At 43.8% G+C, this 20,401-nt stretch overlaps 9 protein-coding genes across 9 annotated transcripts; 6 read left to right on the top strand and 3 right to left on the bottom strand.

Moving 5' to 3' along the window:
- SS1G_05348 (hypothetical protein) lies at positions 1–758 on the top strand (the record flags this gene model as incomplete). Its single annotated transcript, XM_001593870.1, has 3 exons — positions 1–31; positions 75–122; positions 175–758. The coding sequence occupies 3 exons, from the start codon at positions 1–3 to the stop codon at positions 756–758; spliced, it is 663 nt and encodes a 220-aa protein (XP_001593920.1).
- Positions 759–1,669: 911 nt separating this feature from the next.
- Positions 1,670–1,883, bottom strand: SS1G_05347 (predicted protein; the record flags this gene model as incomplete). Its single annotated transcript, XM_001593869.1, has 2 exons — positions 1,670–1,750; positions 1,794–1,883. The coding sequence occupies 2 exons, from the start codon at positions 1,881–1,883 to the stop codon at positions 1,670–1,672; spliced, it is 171 nt and encodes a 56-aa protein (XP_001593919.1).
- Positions 1,884–2,931: 1,048 nt separating this feature from the next.
- On the bottom strand, positions 2,932–4,059 carry SS1G_05346 (hypothetical protein; the record flags this gene model as incomplete). The annotated part of the gene is made up of 3 exons (XM_001593868.1): positions 2,932–3,310; positions 3,367–3,932; positions 3,997–4,059. The coding sequence occupies 3 exons, from the start codon at positions 4,057–4,059 to the stop codon at positions 2,932–2,934; spliced, it is 1,008 nt and encodes a 335-aa protein (XP_001593918.1).
- A 2,575-nt stretch (positions 4,060–6,634) lies between these two features.
- SS1G_05345 (hypothetical protein) lies at positions 6,635–7,408 on the top strand (the record flags this gene model as incomplete). Its single annotated transcript, XM_001593867.1, has 1 exon — positions 6,635–7,408. One exon carries the CDS (start codon positions 6,635–6,637, stop codon positions 7,406–7,408), a length of 774 nt encoding a protein of 257 aa, XP_001593917.1.
- Positions 7,409–7,891: 483 nt separating this feature from the next.
- Positions 7,892–9,617, bottom strand: SS1G_05344 (hypothetical protein; the record flags this gene model as incomplete). The annotated part of the gene is made up of 3 exons (XM_001593866.1): positions 7,892–8,851; positions 9,028–9,111; positions 9,282–9,617. The coding sequence occupies 3 exons, from the start codon at positions 9,615–9,617 to the stop codon at positions 7,892–7,894; spliced, it is 1,380 nt and encodes a 459-aa protein (XP_001593916.1).
- Positions 9,618–10,277: 660 nt separating this feature from the next.
- SS1G_05343 (hypothetical protein) lies at positions 10,278–11,378 on the top strand (the record flags this gene model as incomplete). Its single annotated transcript, XM_001593865.1, has 1 exon — positions 10,278–11,378. One exon carries the CDS (start codon positions 10,278–10,280, stop codon positions 11,376–11,378), a length of 1,101 nt encoding a protein of 366 aa, XP_001593915.1.
- A 1,175-nt stretch (positions 11,379–12,553) lies between these two features.
- On the top strand, positions 12,554–15,763 carry SS1G_05342 (hypothetical protein; the record flags this gene model as incomplete). The annotated part of the gene is made up of 2 exons (XM_001593864.1): positions 12,554–13,090; positions 13,178–15,763. 2 exons carry the CDS (start codon positions 12,554–12,556, stop codon positions 15,761–15,763), a joined length of 3,123 nt encoding a protein of 1,040 aa, XP_001593914.1.
- Positions 15,764–16,560: 797 nt separating this feature from the next.
- Positions 16,561–18,049, top strand: SS1G_05341 (conserved hypothetical protein; the record flags this gene model as incomplete). Its single annotated transcript, XM_001593863.1, has 3 exons — positions 16,561–16,704; positions 16,762–17,529; positions 17,585–18,049. The coding sequence occupies 3 exons, from the start codon at positions 16,561–16,563 to the stop codon at positions 18,047–18,049; spliced, it is 1,377 nt and encodes a 458-aa protein (XP_001593913.1).
- A 656-nt stretch (positions 18,050–18,705) lies between these two features.
- Positions 18,706–19,404, top strand: SS1G_05340 (hypothetical protein; the record flags this gene model as incomplete). Its single annotated transcript, XM_001593862.1, has 2 exons — positions 18,706–19,066; positions 19,226–19,404. The coding sequence occupies 2 exons, from the start codon at positions 18,706–18,708 to the stop codon at positions 19,402–19,404; spliced, it is 540 nt and encodes a 179-aa protein (XP_001593912.1).
- Positions 19,405–20,401: the final 997 nt, after the last annotated feature.

The raw sequence follows: 20,401 nt of genomic DNA, 5'->3' as shown, positions 1-20,401 counted from the left end.
ATGAGGAAGAACCACCACAAGAGGGTTTATCGTGAGTTATAATAGATTTGGGTACTAAGATCAATGAGAAATAGGACCATCGACTGCTGCTACCTGTCCTGCAGATGTTACTGCTCCTGATGGTAAGATTTCTCATTCATCTTCCTACTTTGAATCTATTCTAACTCATGATAGGAACTTCTTGTGGTGGTTCTTCCTCATTGGCTTGCGCTTCAGGCCAAAGTACTTCTCGTGATCTCCAATGCAAAAGTATTATGGGGTCATACACCACAGGAAACGATACATATGCCTGTTCATCCTCTGGTTGTCAAATCTCTTGTGCTTCTCCCGAATTCGGCCCAAATGTTTGTTACTCTATGCAACAAAACTTCCTCGATGGTACACCTTGTCAAGGTGGTGGCAGATGTTCAAATGGTGGCTGCGAAGGAGCATCCGTCGGTAAAGAAATCACCTCCTGGATTGAAGAACATAGAAATCTCGTTATCGGTGTCGCTTGTGCGGTTGGAGCGCTTATCATCTTTGCATTACTCAGTTGTATCGTGGGTAGTATAAGAAGGAGAAGAGCAATTAGATTAGCAAAGGAAAGAGCAATGAATCAACAAGGTTGGCCTCAGGGTCCAAACATGTGGCCAGCTCCTCCTATGACTGGTGGAAGAAGAGGAATGGGTGCACCGGGTCCCAGTGGAGGGAATTGGGTCGATGGAAGGTGGAGACAAGAACCGCCGGGGGGTTGGCAACCTAGTGTTAGATATGCTTGATTTGTGTTTAAGTTTAAGTTTAGGTTTGAGTTGTGTCGGAGCTTTAAAATGGGTGTAGGTGGTTTACTTTGTGCATTATTTATTACATGGTGTTTTTTGGATTCCATAGGGGTTTTGATATAGGATGCTGTATGCATGTATGCACGTATGCATAGGATTCCATTGGGTTTGGATTGGGTATGGTGTTTAGAATGTTGGGAAGCGCTATGTCTACGCTACTCCTTTGGTATATGGTAATTATTATATTTTATTTTCTATCTCACTGTTGTTTTGTTTTATTTGCTTTGTTATCTTGGTATCTTGTTTGTGTGTGTGTATAAATGTGACGGAAAAGTCGTAAACGGAGTCAATTCAATTACTTAGAATCTAAAACTAAAGAACTAAGAAGATTCTAAGTAAGAAGGTCTTTATATACAGGGCTAGTGCACGTGAGCCACTAATGGGATGTTACAACGGCTATCTTCTATGCCGCGTCACATGACTAAACCAAGGTAACGTGATTAAAGTCACGTTATGGACCGCTGAGGAACGCTGGCTGTCCAGGACCGCTGCGCGGTCCTGACTAGCCATAGGCATGAAGGTCTATATAATCAAGATGGATTCCCTTTGTATAGAGCTTCGTGCTCAAGATCAATCATTTAGTATATCCTACTATTAGTTACGAATTGCATATCATTATTGTCATTACTTAAGTCCCTGCTTGACGCCTAGTTATAAACCATCTCGAGAGCCTAGAGCACTTCCACGTGATCTAGACGGCAAACCTCGTAACATAAGATCATTCCTTTTAACAATAATTATATAATGATGTGATAGTTAAAATTTCAATTGATTTGATTTATTAATTATTAAATAATTATATTATAATTACTTGTTACGAGGTTTGGCGGCTAGATCACTCGGGAAGTGCTCTAGGGTCCTCGAGTTGTGTTATAACTAGGCGTCCAGGCAGGGACTGAAGTAATGGCCATAATGATATGCAAATTCGTAACCTAATAGTAGAGTATACTAAATGACTGATCTTGATCTTGAGACCTTCGTATTCCAACATTGGAGCGATGGAGCTGGGGAGCGAGATTCGAATCTCGCTCCTTCGCTCCCTCGCTCCCTCACAAGACTATCCATGTGATTCTATAACACGTGATAATAGTTTATAATGTTACAACGTAACAATTCTATTTGTTTATTCAGTAATTTATTGATTGATTAATTCATTGATTAATACATAAGTTAAGATAAATCTAAAGATTTGAGTAATATAATCATATTTATATTTTTATACTTTCGTTTTATATAATTAATGTAATTATATCATTTCAATCAACGTGTAACGATACTATACTGGAGGCAGCGGCTGCCTAAGGTTAGTCGGTTGGTAGTTATGGGTTAAGGCTTTATCATTGGTATTCACTTGAAAGTGAATTCGTTACTAGATCAAATAGAATGTAGGTAAACTAATTGATAACTAAGTTGAGCACGAAGCTCCTAAACCATGAAACTACTCTGACTATATAATGATCGATAAAGGGAGCCCCCAGGAGCTTTCTGGCTCCTCAGGGCTCCTGGAGCTCTAGGAGCTTTGAGGGCTTCTAGGGCTCCTTATCACGTGATTTCTGATGGTGCGTGCGCATACGATCTTAAGGTGACCAAGATCACATACTAATTCGATGAAATCTGATCGTGTTTGCACAAGGCCTAAGTTCTCCTAATTAATCAGTTTGCTACCATCGTAACACCATCAAACCTAATGGTGAATCGTGACACAACGTCCATCAACGTCCATCAACGTCCATCAACGTCCTATCCACTTCCTATAACGCCAGCCCTATCCATATGATGCCGATCATCCCCATTGTATGCAATTATACAATTATTGATTGTACATTTTATTTTATGTAGATAGATTACTGGATTTTTTTGCTTTTGCTTTTGGGGTGTCCGTCCGTCTAATGAGTGCGAGAAACGGATTGCTCGATCTGTGTGTATGCAGCTGCTGGATAGGAGGAAAATTCATGCTTCTTCAATATCGCGCTGTTTCAAGATCGAGGTATGTTGGTCCAAAGGTAAGAGAAGTATAAAGAGGTGTAAAACATCTGAATAATCCGGCATTATGAGACCAAACCCAGGATTCGGTACTTAATCACAGATTCCCTCAACCTCGAAATGATAATCTCTACCACCCATTTTGACCATTTTGACCATAAGGAGTTGCACCATACGGAGTAGCTGCACCACCTGCACCACTCCAAGCATTACCACCCCCATATGGTGTAGTATAACCTGCGTCCTGCCAACCTTGGCCATTCATACCGACATCCGGACTTTGAGGTGCATCATATCCACCATTAGCCTGTCCATCACCCTCGGTAAGATCCTGAAGGACCGCAGCCAATTTTTGTTGCATGACCTTGATACCTTGTTGAATAATGGCATCAGGCTCTAGATTACCAATAGATTCGACTTCAAAATAAAAGTTATTTGGTACGGCGTCGTAATCAAATGGGGCACCTTCTTGAGGCGGTTCTTCCCAATCCGCATATTTACTTTTAGGCCTGTAGTGGCTAAGTAAGCATAATTCATCGGTCCCACTAAAGGATCATTTACGTACCATTCCTTTGCGGCATCATGTTCATACCACAAATCGATATGCTTCAATTTGTTATGTGGATCATATTCAAAGCCGACAGCAGCTGTAGGTGCCCATTTAGCGTGTTCCTTTGCGATACCCTTCAAGGCTATGCACTTCATGCGTAACTCCTGTCCCTTTCTCAATTTGGCAATGACCGGTCCAAGTCCATCGGGATCAGTGATGACAGGATTCCCAACCCATTTATTAGCACGTTGAGGATCTACCACCAAATCGCGAGCATAAACTTTCATAATTTCATCTCCCGTACATCTCGCGTGAAGGGTAAGTGTAACACTGCAAAGTTCACAGTTTCCATCGCAATCGCAATCTCTAGTGTAAATAACATCATCACAGTTTTTGGAGTTCAGTGGGATGAGACCGAGTCGATGGGCGATGAATTCATCTGCTAGAACTGACGTATTGGCTTCTATTTGTACCCGATCGATAGCAATGGTTGGAACTTCTGAGAGAATTGTTCGACGGAGGGAGTTTGCAAAGGAGAGGTCTACATTGGATAATTCAAAGTCGACGTGATGTGAACCAGCCTATGACATAATGCGCGTGAGCTTCCACACCATTTAAGTCAACTATAACAAAATGGAATTATACCTCTGTGATCTTGACTTGAGGTCCCGAGGACTCCTGGTCCATTACCATAGGGTCGTAATCCATCTCGGCGGAGTTAACAAAGAAATTTGCTGCTGGGCGAATTGTGCTGCGCGTGCGGTGAAATTGACTCTCGAAAATTCGAAGATGGACGGACAAATCCTTAGGCTGAACTCAATTGTAACACTGAGTATTTCCTAAACAGGCTGAGTCGCAAATGGATCCAGAAGGTAAGACTGTAGGCGGTCTGCAAGGCTGAGGTGTTGTGTGATGGAATTTAGGTTTTGCAATAGAAATTCAGAAGATACTGCGGTTGATAGAATAGAGGCTCAAGCACATTCCTTGTCCTCATTGTCTCGGAGGATCGGTAAAAAGGTTTACCCGATCCTTATTTTGAATGTTGCTTATATAATACGGACCAAGACCGAGCTACGGTAAACCATAGTACACCAAAATGTGGATAGGAGGCTGTGTTTGGCCAGAACATGAGATCAACTCAGACAAGACCTCGTGGCAAGAATACGAATAAGAAAATTGATGAGAAGGAAGAAGGCTCAAGAGTGTATAAACTACGCCTCCAGAGACCTGCTGAAAGATTGAAAACGGTCCTTGCGGTCTCGAAGTTTGTCATATGTATGTTGACCTCGTTTCTCCTTACTACAGTACTTAGCAAGGGGAAGTGTAAAAGAAGGCTGAGTATTAGGGGTGATGTTGTTGCACCGGGGGCTATAGCTACATGATTTCTAACATTCATTTGGTGCTTGATTGGAGTAGACAAGTGAAACTTTTGGAATTTGTAACATTATTGATTCATGACGCGCCATACTCTCGCTTCTTCAGAATTCAAAGCCCGCCATTGATTATCATGACGACGAGTGGACCAATAACCAAAAGCTTATACCATGAGGAATTAATTACCCGCTGCGCCCTCAACAAGAGAATATGGAGACGAAGCTTCAGACTGTCAGACAGGATAAAATGCTGGGCAGCTGGGGTCCAATCTCTTACTCTCGTACATGCATCTATCTAACCCCGCCGCCAATCCGGGTGTGGTATTTGGGCCATGTGCAAGATAAATGAATTTGATCTTGGTACTTACTTACGTTTGGCCGATCAAGTGAAACTTTTCCACTGAGATTTTGTACGGAGTACACGCAAGAACCAGTCTGCAGATATTGCGATGGCAACTTCGATGCTTTGCAGATTTTGGAGCCTTTCCAGGAAGCTCCAAGATCCTAAAGGACACGAGTTTGTAAAACCCCACAATATAGAAATCAAAACAATCTTAAAGACATGGACAACAAGTAGATCTAAGCTTTCAATTGTTCAATGATGTTTCTTGATTGGGGCTTGGGGTTTTCTGGCATTGGCATTGGCATCGACACTGGCAGCCTGGATGTGGAGGTGAAAGACATCCTCTCCTGGTAATCATTTCAATCTCCATTCTCATATTATTTGCCTTTTCGTAATCTTGGGGCTCAGCATTTAAGCATTTATACGGTGAATAGGTGGATGGATGAATAGGAGTGAAGTTGAATGATATTGTGATTGTAGACGTCCTAGCAAAGGTAGATCAATAGACACTCCTACAGTTATTAGAACTGGAGACATAATATCACTTTGCTGTATGATCGAATCAAGCGACGCATGTGAATTCTGAATCACTATCATATGAGATATAAGATAACAGATACCCGGTTAGTGCAAGTTAGCCGTGATATCCAGTGACCCCAGGTACTTCGTATGTATATACGGGATATGAATATGTACACAAGAATGAATTCAGCAAAATATAAGATCATTAAGATTGTTATTGACAATTTCCCATCGGAAACTCCGCTTCCTCAAGGGTCTATCATGAAAAAAAGGAAGAAACACGGATAAAGGAAAGAAGACACTTGGCTTCTTGGTGGTGATGTTTTCGTAGTTTCGTAGTCGTATCGGAAAAGACGACGCCCAGATAGAATGAAAGCGCCTAATGAGTAAGAGATGTGAAATCTGATTTGTGATTTAGTGGCTTGGGACTTAAGGTTCTCTTGCTGACAGTTTTCACATTATCGGTTAGATTGATGCGTCGACTTCCATTTTCTATACTACCTACTACAACAAGACAAGACAAGACGACAAGACACAAGATAGAAAAGGTGGAAAGGTGGAAAAGTGGAAAAAGGTGGAAAGAGGTGGACAAGGTTTACTAAATGTCATTGCTTGCTTTGCGTGCCAAACTCCACTCATCTACTAGGTAATTTGTGTTGCTGCGCCATAGAACTAATAATTCGCCTCCATGCAAACAGTAAAGAAGGACCCTGGTAGACCGCGGCCACCACTTTTAATGTCCGGAAACTACTAGATACAGATTGTCAAGCTCCAATTTTTTGAGAGGTACAAAGATAATTGTTTCGCCCTCCTCTTTTTTATATCACTACTTCTCTCTATCAATCAATAAACGGAACACATCTATCTATCTAGATATCCATCTACAAGAAAAGATAACACCTTTCGAATAACTCTTTCCGAAAGTCACAATCAAAGTATAAAGACAAATCAGAACTTGTCTATCAAATACACTTCACTACACCGCACATCATCTACATACATACTACAGTTACAATCAAACCACTATACACAGCAAAATATCACAATGTCAACTCCAACTTCCCCAACAGGAAGCACCCTCTCCTCCCGTCGCAGATCCCATAAATCTCTCTCCCTCGACCTCTCCAACCTCCCTCCACTCACACAACCCACGCCCCCATCCAACACCCTCCTCATAACCAACCTCAAAGACACCGAGATCTTCCGCCCCGATAACCTCCAATCCATCAAAGAGCTAATCAACACCTCCGCACCCATCCATACCTGGGCGCCTTTAAAATCCTTCTCCCGCATCATCGTCTCCTTCTTCTCCGAAGAATCCGCCATCCGCATCCGTCAAATCCTCGACGGCGAAGAAATAATGGGCGAACAAGTGCGCGTATATTTCGGTCAACCTACATCCATCTCTCCAAAAGACACACATCTCAATCTTCCCGACGCGGGAAAACTCTTCTTCATCTCTCCACCGCCTTCTCCTCCTCATGGCTGGGAAATGAAAATGGAAGATGCGCCCAATAAGCAAGTTCACGCTGAGGATTTGGCAGAAGCCTTGGCTAAATTACATCATCGTCCCAATACCGAGTTACCCGCTAGCCCTATGAGTGATAATGGATCGACTGCGTCGTCGAAATACGGCAGAGGAAGAAGCGCGAGTATGACGACTATCTATGATCCTCAGGCTCATGGATTCAGTCCCAATTTACCGGCGATAGCGGTGGAGGATACAACGGGGGATGATTGGGGTATGAGTCCCTTGGAGACGGAAAAGCCTATCTTGGCGCATACAGCGAGACCACCCGTGGAATTGATGGAGTGTTAGATACTGGCGACGCTTGGAGATAGAAGGGGAAGGGATGTGTATATGACATGATGGAAGACGGATACGGTATAATTTGGAGGAGCATTTTACTTTTGGAGTTTTGGGGGCATTTCATTGGTTTTGGTTTGGGTTCGAAGCAGAAGAGATATTCCTTGCTGTTTTGTTGTTTTTAAAGAGGTGCATTGCGAGGAGTTGAGAAGTTGGCGTTTACCACGAAAAAGCGAATGCAAATGCGACGGCATGCGGCGCGGTTGTATGATACATGAGATAGCGAGGATAGAATGTAGCTAGGATACCTATGACGAGTAGTTATGCGAAATATAGAATTTTCACTAAATACTCTTAAATTTCATTTTAAATTGTGAGGCATTGCGCTACTGTATGCAGCTGAGTTCTTTTGGCAAAATATACATGGCTGGCTACCTACTCATGTGTACAACCAATCTACAAATATACAACCACTAATCTCCCACTCCTCATCCCTCATCCCCACAACCAAACCACACGCCTCCCCACAGCCAATAAACCCCTCACAACACCCCCCACCCCTTTCCAAACAAGCCAACCACCGATTCCCATCCCCGCCAGCGCCCAAATCAAAGCCTTCAAATACCTCCTCTCAACACCACCACTCTGCTTTATGCCCACCACATACTCCCCAAGTTCCGTCTTCGTGTCGAATTCCGGAACATACTGCAGCGCGAAATCCGTTTGGGTTGCTAATCCAATCGTTGGACTATGTATCACCATTGGCAAGACTCTTCTTAGGAATTTGATCTGTTTGCGATCGAGGTAGTCGATGCTTCTATAGACGTAACTTATTGTTATGTATAGGATGCATTGGCCTGCTACGAGTGACCAGTAGTAAAGAGATGGGTTGCCGAGTCCGAGGGCGTTGGATAGTTCGGTGCCGTTTAGCCAGCGGGCGTTGGCTTCTAGGAGGGAGCGGGAGGGGTAGGCAGGAGGTTGGTTTTGGAGGGATAGGATTATGTTGTTAGCGAGGATTACAGAGGTTGGGGAGGGTGATATTTCGGTTAGGAGGATAGATTCCATGATATTTTTTGCGGAGGTGGGAGAGGAGAAATAAGTTGTTGGGGTGCCGAGGTAGTGAGCGACGAGACGCCAGAGAGCGATGTAGTCGGTTATTTCTTGGGAGCGGAGGAAAATCCCTTGGCGAGGAAAGGAGAGCCATATCAGGGTTGTGGAGAAGGTGCCGATGGTTGCTATACTGTCGAGATCATTGATTGGGATACCATATTCTTCTATGGAATAATAGGAGGGTTTTTCTTTGGCTAGGGCAAGAATCCGGCGACGGACAGCGGCGTGGAGGAGGCGGACTTTTATAGAGGATATGTGGCCGGCACCACCGGGTTTGATGGCTTCAATGGATTCCGTTACCTGGAGAATGTGCTGAGTTGTTTCAAACATTCTTCTTCTCGCTGACTATTAATTGATCAGATGGTTATCGGGAATAGAGGATGCGCCTTTTTTGAGAGGATTCAGAATTGAGGCTGCCTTTCCTTGAATGTATTCTTGTGAACATCATTTTCAACAGAAAGAAGAAACTTCTAAGAGGTAATATGCGTGTTCAAGCCGCACTTCTCGCGGCACGATCTTACCTTTGTAGAAAAGCCTCCAGTCCTAGCTAGAACCTCTGTAACTCTAGCTGCACCCATTCCCCCTAGCAACGATTGATATGCAAGCTGTTTGCCATATCAGTATCTCACATAGAATTGTGTGATATAGATGACATACACCAGTCAACGCAGGCCCCCCGTATCTGTAAAAAACTTCTTGCCCTCTTCCAATCTGATCCCAGTCCTAAATATAGATTGAGCAAAATCACCAATATCAAGGTCACTAGACCACTCACAACCCAATCCGGTATTGTGTTAACCTCTTTCCATAATTCTCCCAATTTTTCATCCTCAGAAAAATGATCTCTCAACAAAGCGTACAAGTCTCTTTTGGGTTTCTCCTTGCCTTCCTTTTGATCCGGAAGGATGCTTTGATTTCTTGGTAATTCTCCAGACGTGGGTGGCGATATGTTATCTAGACGAGTTAAACATTCTCCAGCCAGTACATCATATGAAAACTTCATGGGATGCATTTGTTCTTCTGTAAGATGCTCAGGAGTCCATTGAAAGGTGTACCCCCAAGCGTTGCGAGTATTTTCATCATTTCGGCGGAAAGGATTTGGCCAAGCCATAGGAATAATGGCGATACTTGACGGAAAATCTATGAATCGTTTGACGAAAAGAAACAAAGAGAGAATTGCTCAATATAAACTTATGAAGAAGTGGAAAATTAGGTTTAAAAATAGACGCTTCATGCCACTCAATCTATGTATAGGGGCATCATAGACTAACAACTATCTGGTACGCTATGTAGATACTGGGTAGTATTTCGGCATTGGAGTTTTCAGATAGAGTGGTCCAAGCCAGGCAAGAAACCATTTCCTGGAATAAAAGTATGAACGAGGATGGACAATCAACATGTAAAATCAGATGGATCTGGATAAATGACATAGCAACAGTGAATGTCAATGTTTGGGACAGTGAGAAATTTACATTCAAGTCCATTCCATTCCGTTCTGATATGAAGCCAAAGTTAAAAAAAAGAGTGTGTTGTTAATAGGTACCTAGGTAGGTAGATTCAACAAAGTTTTGGCCAGATCACTGGTGGGTGAAGAAGTGGTGAAGGTCCATTATTGCCTTGCTACAACCCTGAGCCTGATAAGCATCTTGACCGATAAGAACCAACCCCGGTTACCCCGGTCAAATTCTTAGGCGAAGATTTTCTTTTCCATCAAATCCCAATGTTTCCCAGAGCGCATAAATTTATTTTTCATCCAAGAGTGTGAATAGCCATGTCTTGTTCTTGCACGAAGAGAACTCTTCAATTATTTATACGAAATGTAGCCCAAGTTGAGTTAGCTGCTTCAAGCACATCCACTTACCCACCACAAAGAACCAATTTCCAAAGGTTCAATGTCCCCTCACTTCCATCTCTCCATCCTTCGCACTCGAGAGCATACTGGTCGGCTTATTCATCTGAACCCAGAAGAGATACTGTCGAAGATGCGCCTATCGAAAATCAAGAAGGACCTCCTTCTGCGACGGAAGGGCACATAAATACTACACCCGAAAAGATTGATGATATGGACGACTTGTTTATGGAGATCACACCCGAGTCTTTAGATGCGCTTGCAGCGGAGACAAGTTCCGGGTTAGCAAATTCGCAGTCAAGGGAATCAAAGGAATTGAAACAGCCATGGCAAGCAGAGAAATCGAGAAAATTCATTGACCCGGAAGAGACAACGGAAGAGACATGGACCCAAGGAGAACCGATAGACATATTTTCAAAACCGATGAAAAAGCCAAGATGGGATAAACCCGTGGAGTCATTGAGGTTCAGAAGCATCAAAATTGACAACGCAGTAGCAGTGCCGTATTCCCCACAAGCCAGCACATCGAAGAGAAACATGGTGCGTGATGATTGGACGCCACCCGATCGTAAAACTTGGATGGAGCAAAAAGCAGCACTGAAGGAAAAATTCCCTGAGGGTTGGAAGCCGATGAAGAAATTATCACCAGAAGCGCAGGCAGGTATTCGAGCACTACATGCTCAATATCCAGAGCAATATTCTACGCCTGCATTGGCCGATCGTTTTCAAGTATCTCCAGAAGCGATTCGGAGAATCTTGAGAACTAAATGGGTACCGAAGCCAGAAGAAGAGGCAGACCGGGAGAGAAGATGGTTTCAAAGAGGAAAGAGCGTATGGGGTAGATATGCTGAATTGGGAGTAAAGCCTCCCAAGAGATGGCGAGAGGAAGGTATAGGTAGGGGCAAACCGGAATGGAAGAAGAGAGCAGCTCCTGTCCTTACGACTAGTCGACCTGGAACTTCCGAACCTCGGAGGCCAGAGACGATTAGTCTCGACGATCAGATGGAAGATAGGATTTTTTGATCATGAATTGTCCTCGAATGTGTATAATGTTAATGTAAGACTATGAGATTACCCAATGTACAGGAACAGGATTATGTATTGATCGGCGAATTTTTAATTGGCCTGCTGCCATCCTATTGATGTTGTATTCGATATATCTGGGGATTGTCTTAGCCAATTTTAGGGGTCGAGGGTCGTTGGAAGATATATATCCAATAGAATGGGTGGTGCTTGAATATGACTAGGTACTCTTTCTACCTATATTACACCGTAAGTAGGTCACGTACGTCTCCATTGTAAGAGCACGATTGGAAGTATAATCAACCGTACTAAACATATGTACGGAGGATGTATGAATGAATGACATTGTTGATTGATCTTTAAATATAAATCTGATTCGAAAACGAAAATCTGGAGAGCTACCAACATAAACAACAACGTTCATTTCCCTTTTCAAACATTACAACACCAAAACTGGAAGATTAATTTGTTGGCAATTAAACCTAAAATCTTCCAATAACGTTCTGGAAAAGGATCAATTTGTTGTGGATTAGATCCCATTCCCGAGCCTTCCCCTGATTAAGATGCCCTGGTAATCAAGACAAGGGCAAGGTTAACCACAGACCTTTCTCTCACTTTTTTAACTGAATCCCAGTTCGTCGACACCGAAATATTGATGATCCCTAGCATTTTACTATTATTTGTATATCACGATAGGATAGGACAAAACGATAGAGGAGAAGGGTGGTTTCGTCTGCCACTTTTACTTTTGATATTCTTGATTTCTGGTTTGTATTCTCTGGTTTGTTTCCTCATCACTTCATTCATCGTCATCGTCATCAATAATTGGGTCACCAACGTTTTGAGCGTCTTTCTCGTCTTTTTTCCTTTCTTCCCCTCCTCGGCCCCCTCCCCTCCACTCCCCTTCTTTTTCTATGTATAATCGGTGAGTACAGAAAATCACGATAGGAAAAATTCATCAAGCTAATTAACGTCATGATAGTTTTTGATTTTCCCATGTTCATTATACCCTACTGTTCTCCCGAGGCGATTCAAAGTCACATCAAACTCTTTTCCTAAACTATAAAATATTTAAAGCACCAATCAGCATTGTCAGGTAATAGTTGAAGAGTACTCGAGTCGAGCTTCGACCCCTCCATTTAGGTTATCTTGTGTTGTTTCATGGATAGTCGATAATGGCTTCAACACCCAGCAATTCAAGGACCTTCGCTGCGAACACAAGTCTCGGCTTGAAAGCTAGTCCTTCTCCATTTCCACGAACCCCGCGACCCTCGAATAAGAACCGAAATCCCTACGAGTTGGGATTATCGTTGAAGAAAATAATTGGAACTACCGTATCCTCTCCACCATGCTTTGATTGCCTTCCTACGTCTCGAATATTTGCCTATACAGCTGGAGCCGCAGTAGTGGTGGTTGATATTGATGATGAGGGAAAACACTCACAACGTTTCTTCCGCGCTTCTCCAACAGCAGTTGCCGCCAATGCAGGTAATGTAGGTTTGGGTGGACCCTCAACGCCAGCCAGCAATGCCAGCGATGGCAAAAACGGAAAAGGATTTCGAGATGCTGCAATTCCATATGCACCATCCACCGCACATACAAGTTTAGAATCAGGTGACTCGTCATCAAAGACATGGTCGAGCAGGGAAAGAATAAAAGCGGCTACCTGTGTATCTTTGAGTTCAGACGGTCGCTTCTTAGCTGTGGGCGAGGTAAGCAGGTCTGTATAGAGGTATGTATAATGGCTGATGAAGACACAGACAGGGTACGCTCCTAGAGTTCTTATATTCTCTTTGCAGGACAGTTCTTCAGATACGCCTCTTGCCATCCTCACTGAGCATACCTTTGGCGTAGCCGCTATATCTTTCAGTCCAGATGGCAGATATTTGGCCAGCTTAGGTAATGTAAATGATGGGTTTCTTCATGTATGGTCCATCAATCAAAAAGCTGGAACTGTAAAACTACATTCAAGCAACAAATGTACTAGTTTCATCAAGCAAATGTTATGGCTTGGAGGGAATGTAGTTACGGTAGGAACTCGTCACATAAAAGTTTGGAGGGTTGAAGATGGCCGATGTCCCTCACCTAAACAAAAATTTGCCCTCGACGGCACACCCTTACCAATACCAGTACAGCCAGCACTTAAAACTCTCACCGGTCGGAACTGTTTACTTGGACCCCTAGTAGATGCGACCTTCACCTGTGTGGCTTCTTTTTCTGACCACAGGGCGATTGTCTGTTCAGAAAAGGGAGACGTTTGCCTCCTGGATAGCACGGAAGGCCAAAAGCTAATAAAAGTTTTGAGCACTGGATTTCCTGTCACATGTGTTGCTATTGAAATGGAAACGCGACAAGTAAGGATAGGAGGCCGTAATGGTAAAGTCAAAACGGCAGCCTTAGACACCCTTCTGGCTCCCAGCACCCCTCCACTATCACCCATTTCGATAGATGGATCTAACGACGAAGTTGACGCTGGCCACCTATGTGCAATGGGATACGCCGGAGGTAATTTTGTTACGGTTGATTCTAGGCATACGATTGAGATCTGGGGCAAATACGACGATGATGCGGACCACGGGTTTCAAAATACACAACAACCTGCACATGGAGATGCGGTAATGGGTGTCCAACTCCTACCCGAAAACAACCAAATGGGCGCTTCATTTCTCACTTGGTCTGTCAATGGCAGCCTTGCCTTCTGGGACTTGCATGGAAATAGCAGAGGTTCGATCACAATTGGCATTGATCAATTATCCATGGATGAGGAGGCTTCCAATTCATGCCAGGTCGTACGAGTATCGAAGGAAGCTTTATTCTTGGTTTCCGGAGACAAGCATGGGATATTGAAGATCCTAAACCCATCTACTGGTGCATGTACTTTTGAGACTCGTGCTCATTCTACCGAGATTCAAGATATCGCTATCTACGAGGACGATACATCAACTATGATAGCTTCCTCTAGTCGGGACCGCACCATTCAATTATTCCGTCGAGTGTTCAATAAGTGGGAATTAGTACAAACCTTAGATGAACACACTGCTGGCGTATGTGGTTTGTTTTTCGCCGAGAATGGCGAGAAGCTCATATCTTGCGGTATGGACAGGACAATTCATATCAGGCAAATCGTGAAAAAAGAAGCAGCAGGAGGCGACGTGCTGGCTGCTGTACCAGTCCGTATCATTACCTTGAAAGCTGCTCCTGTTTCGATGACGCCTTGTCTCGGTGCTCAAGTAGGTAACCTTGTGGTGTCTTTATTGGATCGTACTGTGGCTACCTATGAGATAGCTAGTGGCCGTCTTGTAAACTCATTTCGGGCCACGGACTATGATGGAGCAGACGCTGTCGCTCTAGACTCTCTTGCCATGGGTACACCTGGTACTCTCTCTGGACGACCTTGTACGATTCTTGCAGGTGTCTCCACTACCGACAAGTCAGTTCGTATTTATGACTGGAATACTGGATCTTTCCTTGATCGAGAGTGGGGTCATAGTACTTCTGTGTCAGGCGTGGCGCTCCTGGAGAATACCAATTCATCATCTAGAATATTAATAAGCACAGGTCTAGATGGCACAATTATGATGTGGGATATTGCTTCCAACACGACGGATCTTTATCCTCATCCTCAATCCGAATCAAATGATGGCACTCGTGATGAAACACCACCAAAGGAATCAACAACTTCACGACAACCATTGAGAAAAGTCTTGCCGAAAGCTGAGCTTGCCGAGTTTCAACGGGCATCACCAATGGCTGCACCTGCTGGACGGTCTTCACCCCCTAGAGTAGTTCGACGTAAGACTTCGAAGCACGGTTTAGCAAATCAAAATCCCACCTTGTCAATTCCACCTGTACCGGCTATGTCATCCAAACATTTTGCATCCGCTTCAGATGATTCAGGTCGTAGAACTTCTCCGAGAAACAGATCCCGCAGTCCAAGCAGTCCTCAAACGAGAGAGGTAAGGCGTCCATCGACAGCATCTGTTGATGTACGCGGTCGGGGCAAAAGTTCCAGCAGTGGCATAAGTGAATTTGGATCACTTAGCATGGCGACGGAGCAAGCTTGTCGAACACTTCGCGCGTACCGGAAAAAGCTTTTATCTACCGAAACTTTCGATGAAGAAAGCCTAAAGGAGTTAGATCAAGAATTAAGGCTCACTTCAGTAGCATTAGGCGACAGAAGTCAAAAGTCCAAATCCATCAGTGAGACAGTTCTAGCAGGACTACTTGACCAATACTCCGACAGACTCGTTTCCATGTTTGATGAGAAGTTGAGATTGAGTCAACTAGGGGCCGGTAGAATGGTCGAATCTCCCACTGAGTTAGTCGAACGCCCAAGGACGGCTGATAGATCCAGCGAAGATGGAGAGTTCCTTGACTGTCATTGATTATATATTTTGTTTGTTTTATTATGTGGGTTTTACTGGTGTTTGGGATACCATACTCTCTTTAAAAATTGGCAGGTCGTTTGAAGACAGTTTCATTTGTATAGGAGTTGTCGTTTACATTTCATAAGATTCCAGTTTACTTTACGGCGTTTGCATAAGCTCGTAGGTAGGGCAGATATCAGCATCGTGCATCGTTAAGGAGTTTATTTCTAAAAAAGAAGGACTGGGACGGATACGAGAATTGGGGAGGTATGAGGAGGCCGAAGCCTGGAAAGTCGGTCGTTTGGAGCAATTAAATGATGCCGTTAGAAGAGATATAACACAGAATACAAACCAGTATTCTGTATATTTTGCACCTCTCCCTCGTCGAGATCTAAATGATCAATGCAAATGTATACTGCAAGCTTGACCGATTACCAAAAACTACCAACCAGATACAACACTAACGGGAGGCCTCATATTCAAGCTGCAAATAGCCGTAGTTCACAAACACCTACAGGCTTAATAAAACTCTAATAGAAACTGCATGATGATCAGCCTTATGCATACCACGTGATCACGATCTACGCTTAATTTTCCGTCGCGTTTATATGTGCAGCCTTCCGCGAAATTATTCTCAGGTTGGCATAACTTCATTTTCAAGATTTAAGAATAATTGATTTTGTCCAATTACAATCAATCTCTTTCCTAGTACAGTACGTGATACTTGAAAATATTTTTAATCTACGTATCCGATAACATATTTGAAAATTGATAAGAGGATTACTCTCTATTTTGACCACATATAAATCACAAATATGGTAAACCTCAGCGATGTTAAGGGTAACACCCGCGACAATCGAACATCTGCACATACGCATATCAAAGGTCTCGGACTTCGAAATGATGGGACTGCTGAGAGACAAGCTGGCGGGTTTGTTGGACAAGCAGCAGCTCGAGAGGTGAGTTGGCGTGGCATAGTGGACGGCAAGGCTTTTACTGATACATTTTAATTACAGGCTTGTGGTGTGGTCGTCGACTTAATTCGTTCACAAAAAATGGCCGGCCGAGCTATTTTACTCGCAGGAGGACCTGGAACTGGAAAGACAGCTCTTGCCCTAGCTATCAGTCAAGAACTCGGAACAAAAGTGCCATTCTGCCCCATCGTCGCAAGCGAAATATATTCGACGGAAGTAAAGAAAACAGAAGCGCTGATGGAAAATTTTCGACGAGCCATTGGTTTAAAGGTTCGCGAGACGAAGGAGGTTTATGAGGGAGAGGTTACAGAATTAACACCTGAAGAAGCCGAAAATCCACTGGGAAGCTACGGCAAGACTATCAGCACATTATTGATCGGGTTGAAGAGCGCAAAGGGCCAAAAGAAGTTACGATTGGATCCAAGCATTTACGAAGCTATACAAAAGGAAAGAGTCACAGTCGGAGATGTCATCTATATCGAGGCAAATACTGGAGCTTGTAAACGCGTTGGCAGATCGGATGCATATGCGACCGAGTTCGACTTGGAGGCGGAAGAATATGTACCAATACCAAAAGGAGAAGTTCACAAGAAAAAGGAGATAGTGCAGGACGTTACTTTACATGACCTGGATATCGCAAACGCCAGGCCTCAAGGAGGACAAGACATAATGAGTATGATGGGCCAATTGATGAAACCAAAGATGACTGAGATCACTGAGAAATTACGAGCGGAGATTAATAAAGTGGTCAACAAATACATTGACCAAGGAGTGGCAGAGCTTGTTCCAGGAGTGCTTTTTATTGATGAGGTATGTATCAAGCCTTCAATACGCCTCCCGGTTCTCGATCATTAATAAATTACAGGTTCACATGCTCGATATTGAATGCTTCACATATCTGAATCGTGCTCTCGAATCAACGATCTCCCCCATCGTGATTCTCGCTTCCAATCGTGGCATGTGCACTATCCGTGGCACCGAAGATTTGATTTCGGCACATGGGATTCCTTCTGATCTTTTGGCTCGTCTTTTGATTATTCCCACAAATGCTTACGAGGCGGATGAAATAAAGAGAATTCTTCGAATTCGAGTTACAGTTGAAGGTCTAGCCATAACTGAAGCTGCATTGGACAAACTCACAGAACATGGTTCACGAATTAGTTTGAGGTATGCGTTGCAGCTGTTAACGCCATCTAGCATACTAGCGCGAGTAAGCGGGCGCAATCAGATTGATGTGATGGATGTAGGAGAGTGCGAAGATTTGTTCATTGATGCACGGAGGAGTGCCGCTATTATGAACGGTGAAGCTGGTAATGGGTTCATTTCATAGACAGCATCCGCTGCGGCTGATGCAGTTCATTGGCATGGTTACACCCCACTGAGACAGGGGTTTATCAAAAAGCTACTCGCTTCGTTTGGCGTCTAAAGGGGGTTTTCTGTTTGCAGTTATTCATGGATTAAGTAGCTAAAGACTAATTGGGAATAAAATTCCTCCCAAATTGGAAGTAAACATTCCAGTTACGACTTTATTTGGTAAGCAAGGTTATTTAACCAATGTTACCAAAGCATTTTCTTCCTTTTCATTTTTCACTTCTTGGGAATTAAGGAATATTACTGGGACTGAATATTGGCAACGGAGTTCATTCAAGACAAAGAAAAACGCATGCGAAACTGCAGCTGTGCAGTCTTCCCGAGACAACAAAGACACCAACATTTGCCATAATGCCTAGAATGCCTAGAATGGACAGAATGACACAACCAGATTTTGAGTATGGATGAATTGAGATATTATAGAATTGTCCTTTTCTTTATTTCAGTGGCAATGCATACAAAGCATTTCGTCACTATCAAGAAGGCCATTCTACCCTTCTTTTCTCTCTTCTTTATTTTCCTTTCTATCTATTATACTCTGGAGCTCCCATTAGATACTTGTGACATTCACATCAAAAACTTCATCAATTTTTAATTTCATATTGAACCAGCATAATGTCAATTATTTCAGAAGCACGCAGAACCAACGGTAATTTTGGTAGAGATGCGCCTCGATCACCTATTAGTATCTCAACAGATTCTAGTAGGAGGAATTCGTTGAGGCCAATTCTCCCAGACAAGCTTTCAGAGCCTCCAACTCCAGTTTCACCTCCAACTTTTGACCGTTTGTCGAAAAAGCGAGTCGCATCACTCGATACTGAGAGTGCAAATCAACCACGAATCGGAGATCTCGCATTGAATAGTGCGAGCACAAGCAGTAGTACCACCGGAGGACCTTTGCCAATTTCTGATACGGCCGTCACAGAACAAGTGTGCCTTTGTCAACCTGACCCAAAGATACCACGACCTCGAAACGGTGCGTGGCTTAAAACTTTTCTTTGACAATGATGATTGATAATGATCGTATGATTGGTTGTTGAAAAGGGCTCCAGAAACCCAATGTTCATCCTAATCTTTGTTTATTGAGATGGCATCCTTTGTGTTTACTACAGAAGCTAACATCATCTCTTTATAGCATTTATCCTTTACCGTCAACATTATCAGGCACAGGTCGTCGCCCAGCATCCCGGTCTTGCAAATCCCGAAATATCAAAGATCATTGGCGAACAGTGGCGAGAGCAGGCTCCAAACGTAAAAGAGGAATGGAGAAGGCTCGCTGAAGTAAATAACATAGTAATGGCCCGTGATTTTTGACCATGCTGATTTTATGATACCTAGGAAGAAAAACAACGTCATCAAAAACAATACCCCAATTATCGTTACCAGCCACGAAGAGCTGGAAAAGCGGTCGGTAATCGTCCACCAACTTCAACATCGGACGATCCCATTCGGTGTCCGAGATGCAACGGACGTTACATCTCAACGCCAAGTACACCGCTAACACCATTTACGCCGGCATTTGGGGCTGCCGTTCCTCGTGACGATAGACTTCTCCCGTCTTTCAGCGCGAATAACCAGTCCCAGCAGCAGAATCAGCACCAGCCGCAACAGTCACAGTACCATTCCCAGCCCGGCGAACTGGAGAGGCAACGCTATTTCGCTCAAATGCCCGGAAGCGGTAGAGTAGATTCGCCACGTATAGGTCCACCTCCCCAACAAATGGTCAGGCGACACCCATACCCTCAACCCCTCCATACCCATCATGAACACGAGCAAGATATCGAGATGCAATCTCCCTCCCCAGATTTCAAACGTCGGCGCTTCACAAATGATCCGAGAGTCTACCTACAAGCATCTCCTATGACTTATTCTAACCATCAAAGCTTTGCCCGCACTCAACAAATCCCAATGTCAGCAGGTCCCTTCTGGAATCCTCCTCAACCTCTTCCATCTACAAGGCCTGGTGTAATGGGCCCGCCTCAATCTGCACCTATGCGAAGCACTCATATGCAACAGACCATGACGCCCATCTACCACAACCGCATACCCACGTTCGACGAATCCTTACGACTGCCTCCTCTACAAACCCAACTTCCTACTACAACCTCCACCTCCACCTCTACCTCTACCCACCGTCCCACCGATCGAGATGCCCGTCACGAAAGCCGGGAATCCCAAGCTCGCAGTATCGAAGCTATGGTGATGACAATCCCGTATATGAATAAATTGACGGTGCTTTCGAAAATTTCCCCGCCGTTGGCAACACCACGCGCCCGGCAAGCCCGGCACAAGATATTAGAGGTGCAGTGAT

The sequence above is a fragment of the Sclerotinia sclerotiorum genome, genomic scaffold (genome assembly GCF_000146945.2).
Source record: "Sclerotinia sclerotiorum 1980 UF-70 scaffold_6 genomic scaffold, whole genome shotgun sequence".
NCBI classification, from domain to species: Eukaryota; Fungi; Ascomycota; class Leotiomycetes; order Helotiales; family Sclerotiniaceae; genus Sclerotinia; species Sclerotinia sclerotiorum.
This window is presented reverse-complemented; position numbering and strand designations above follow the sequence as displayed.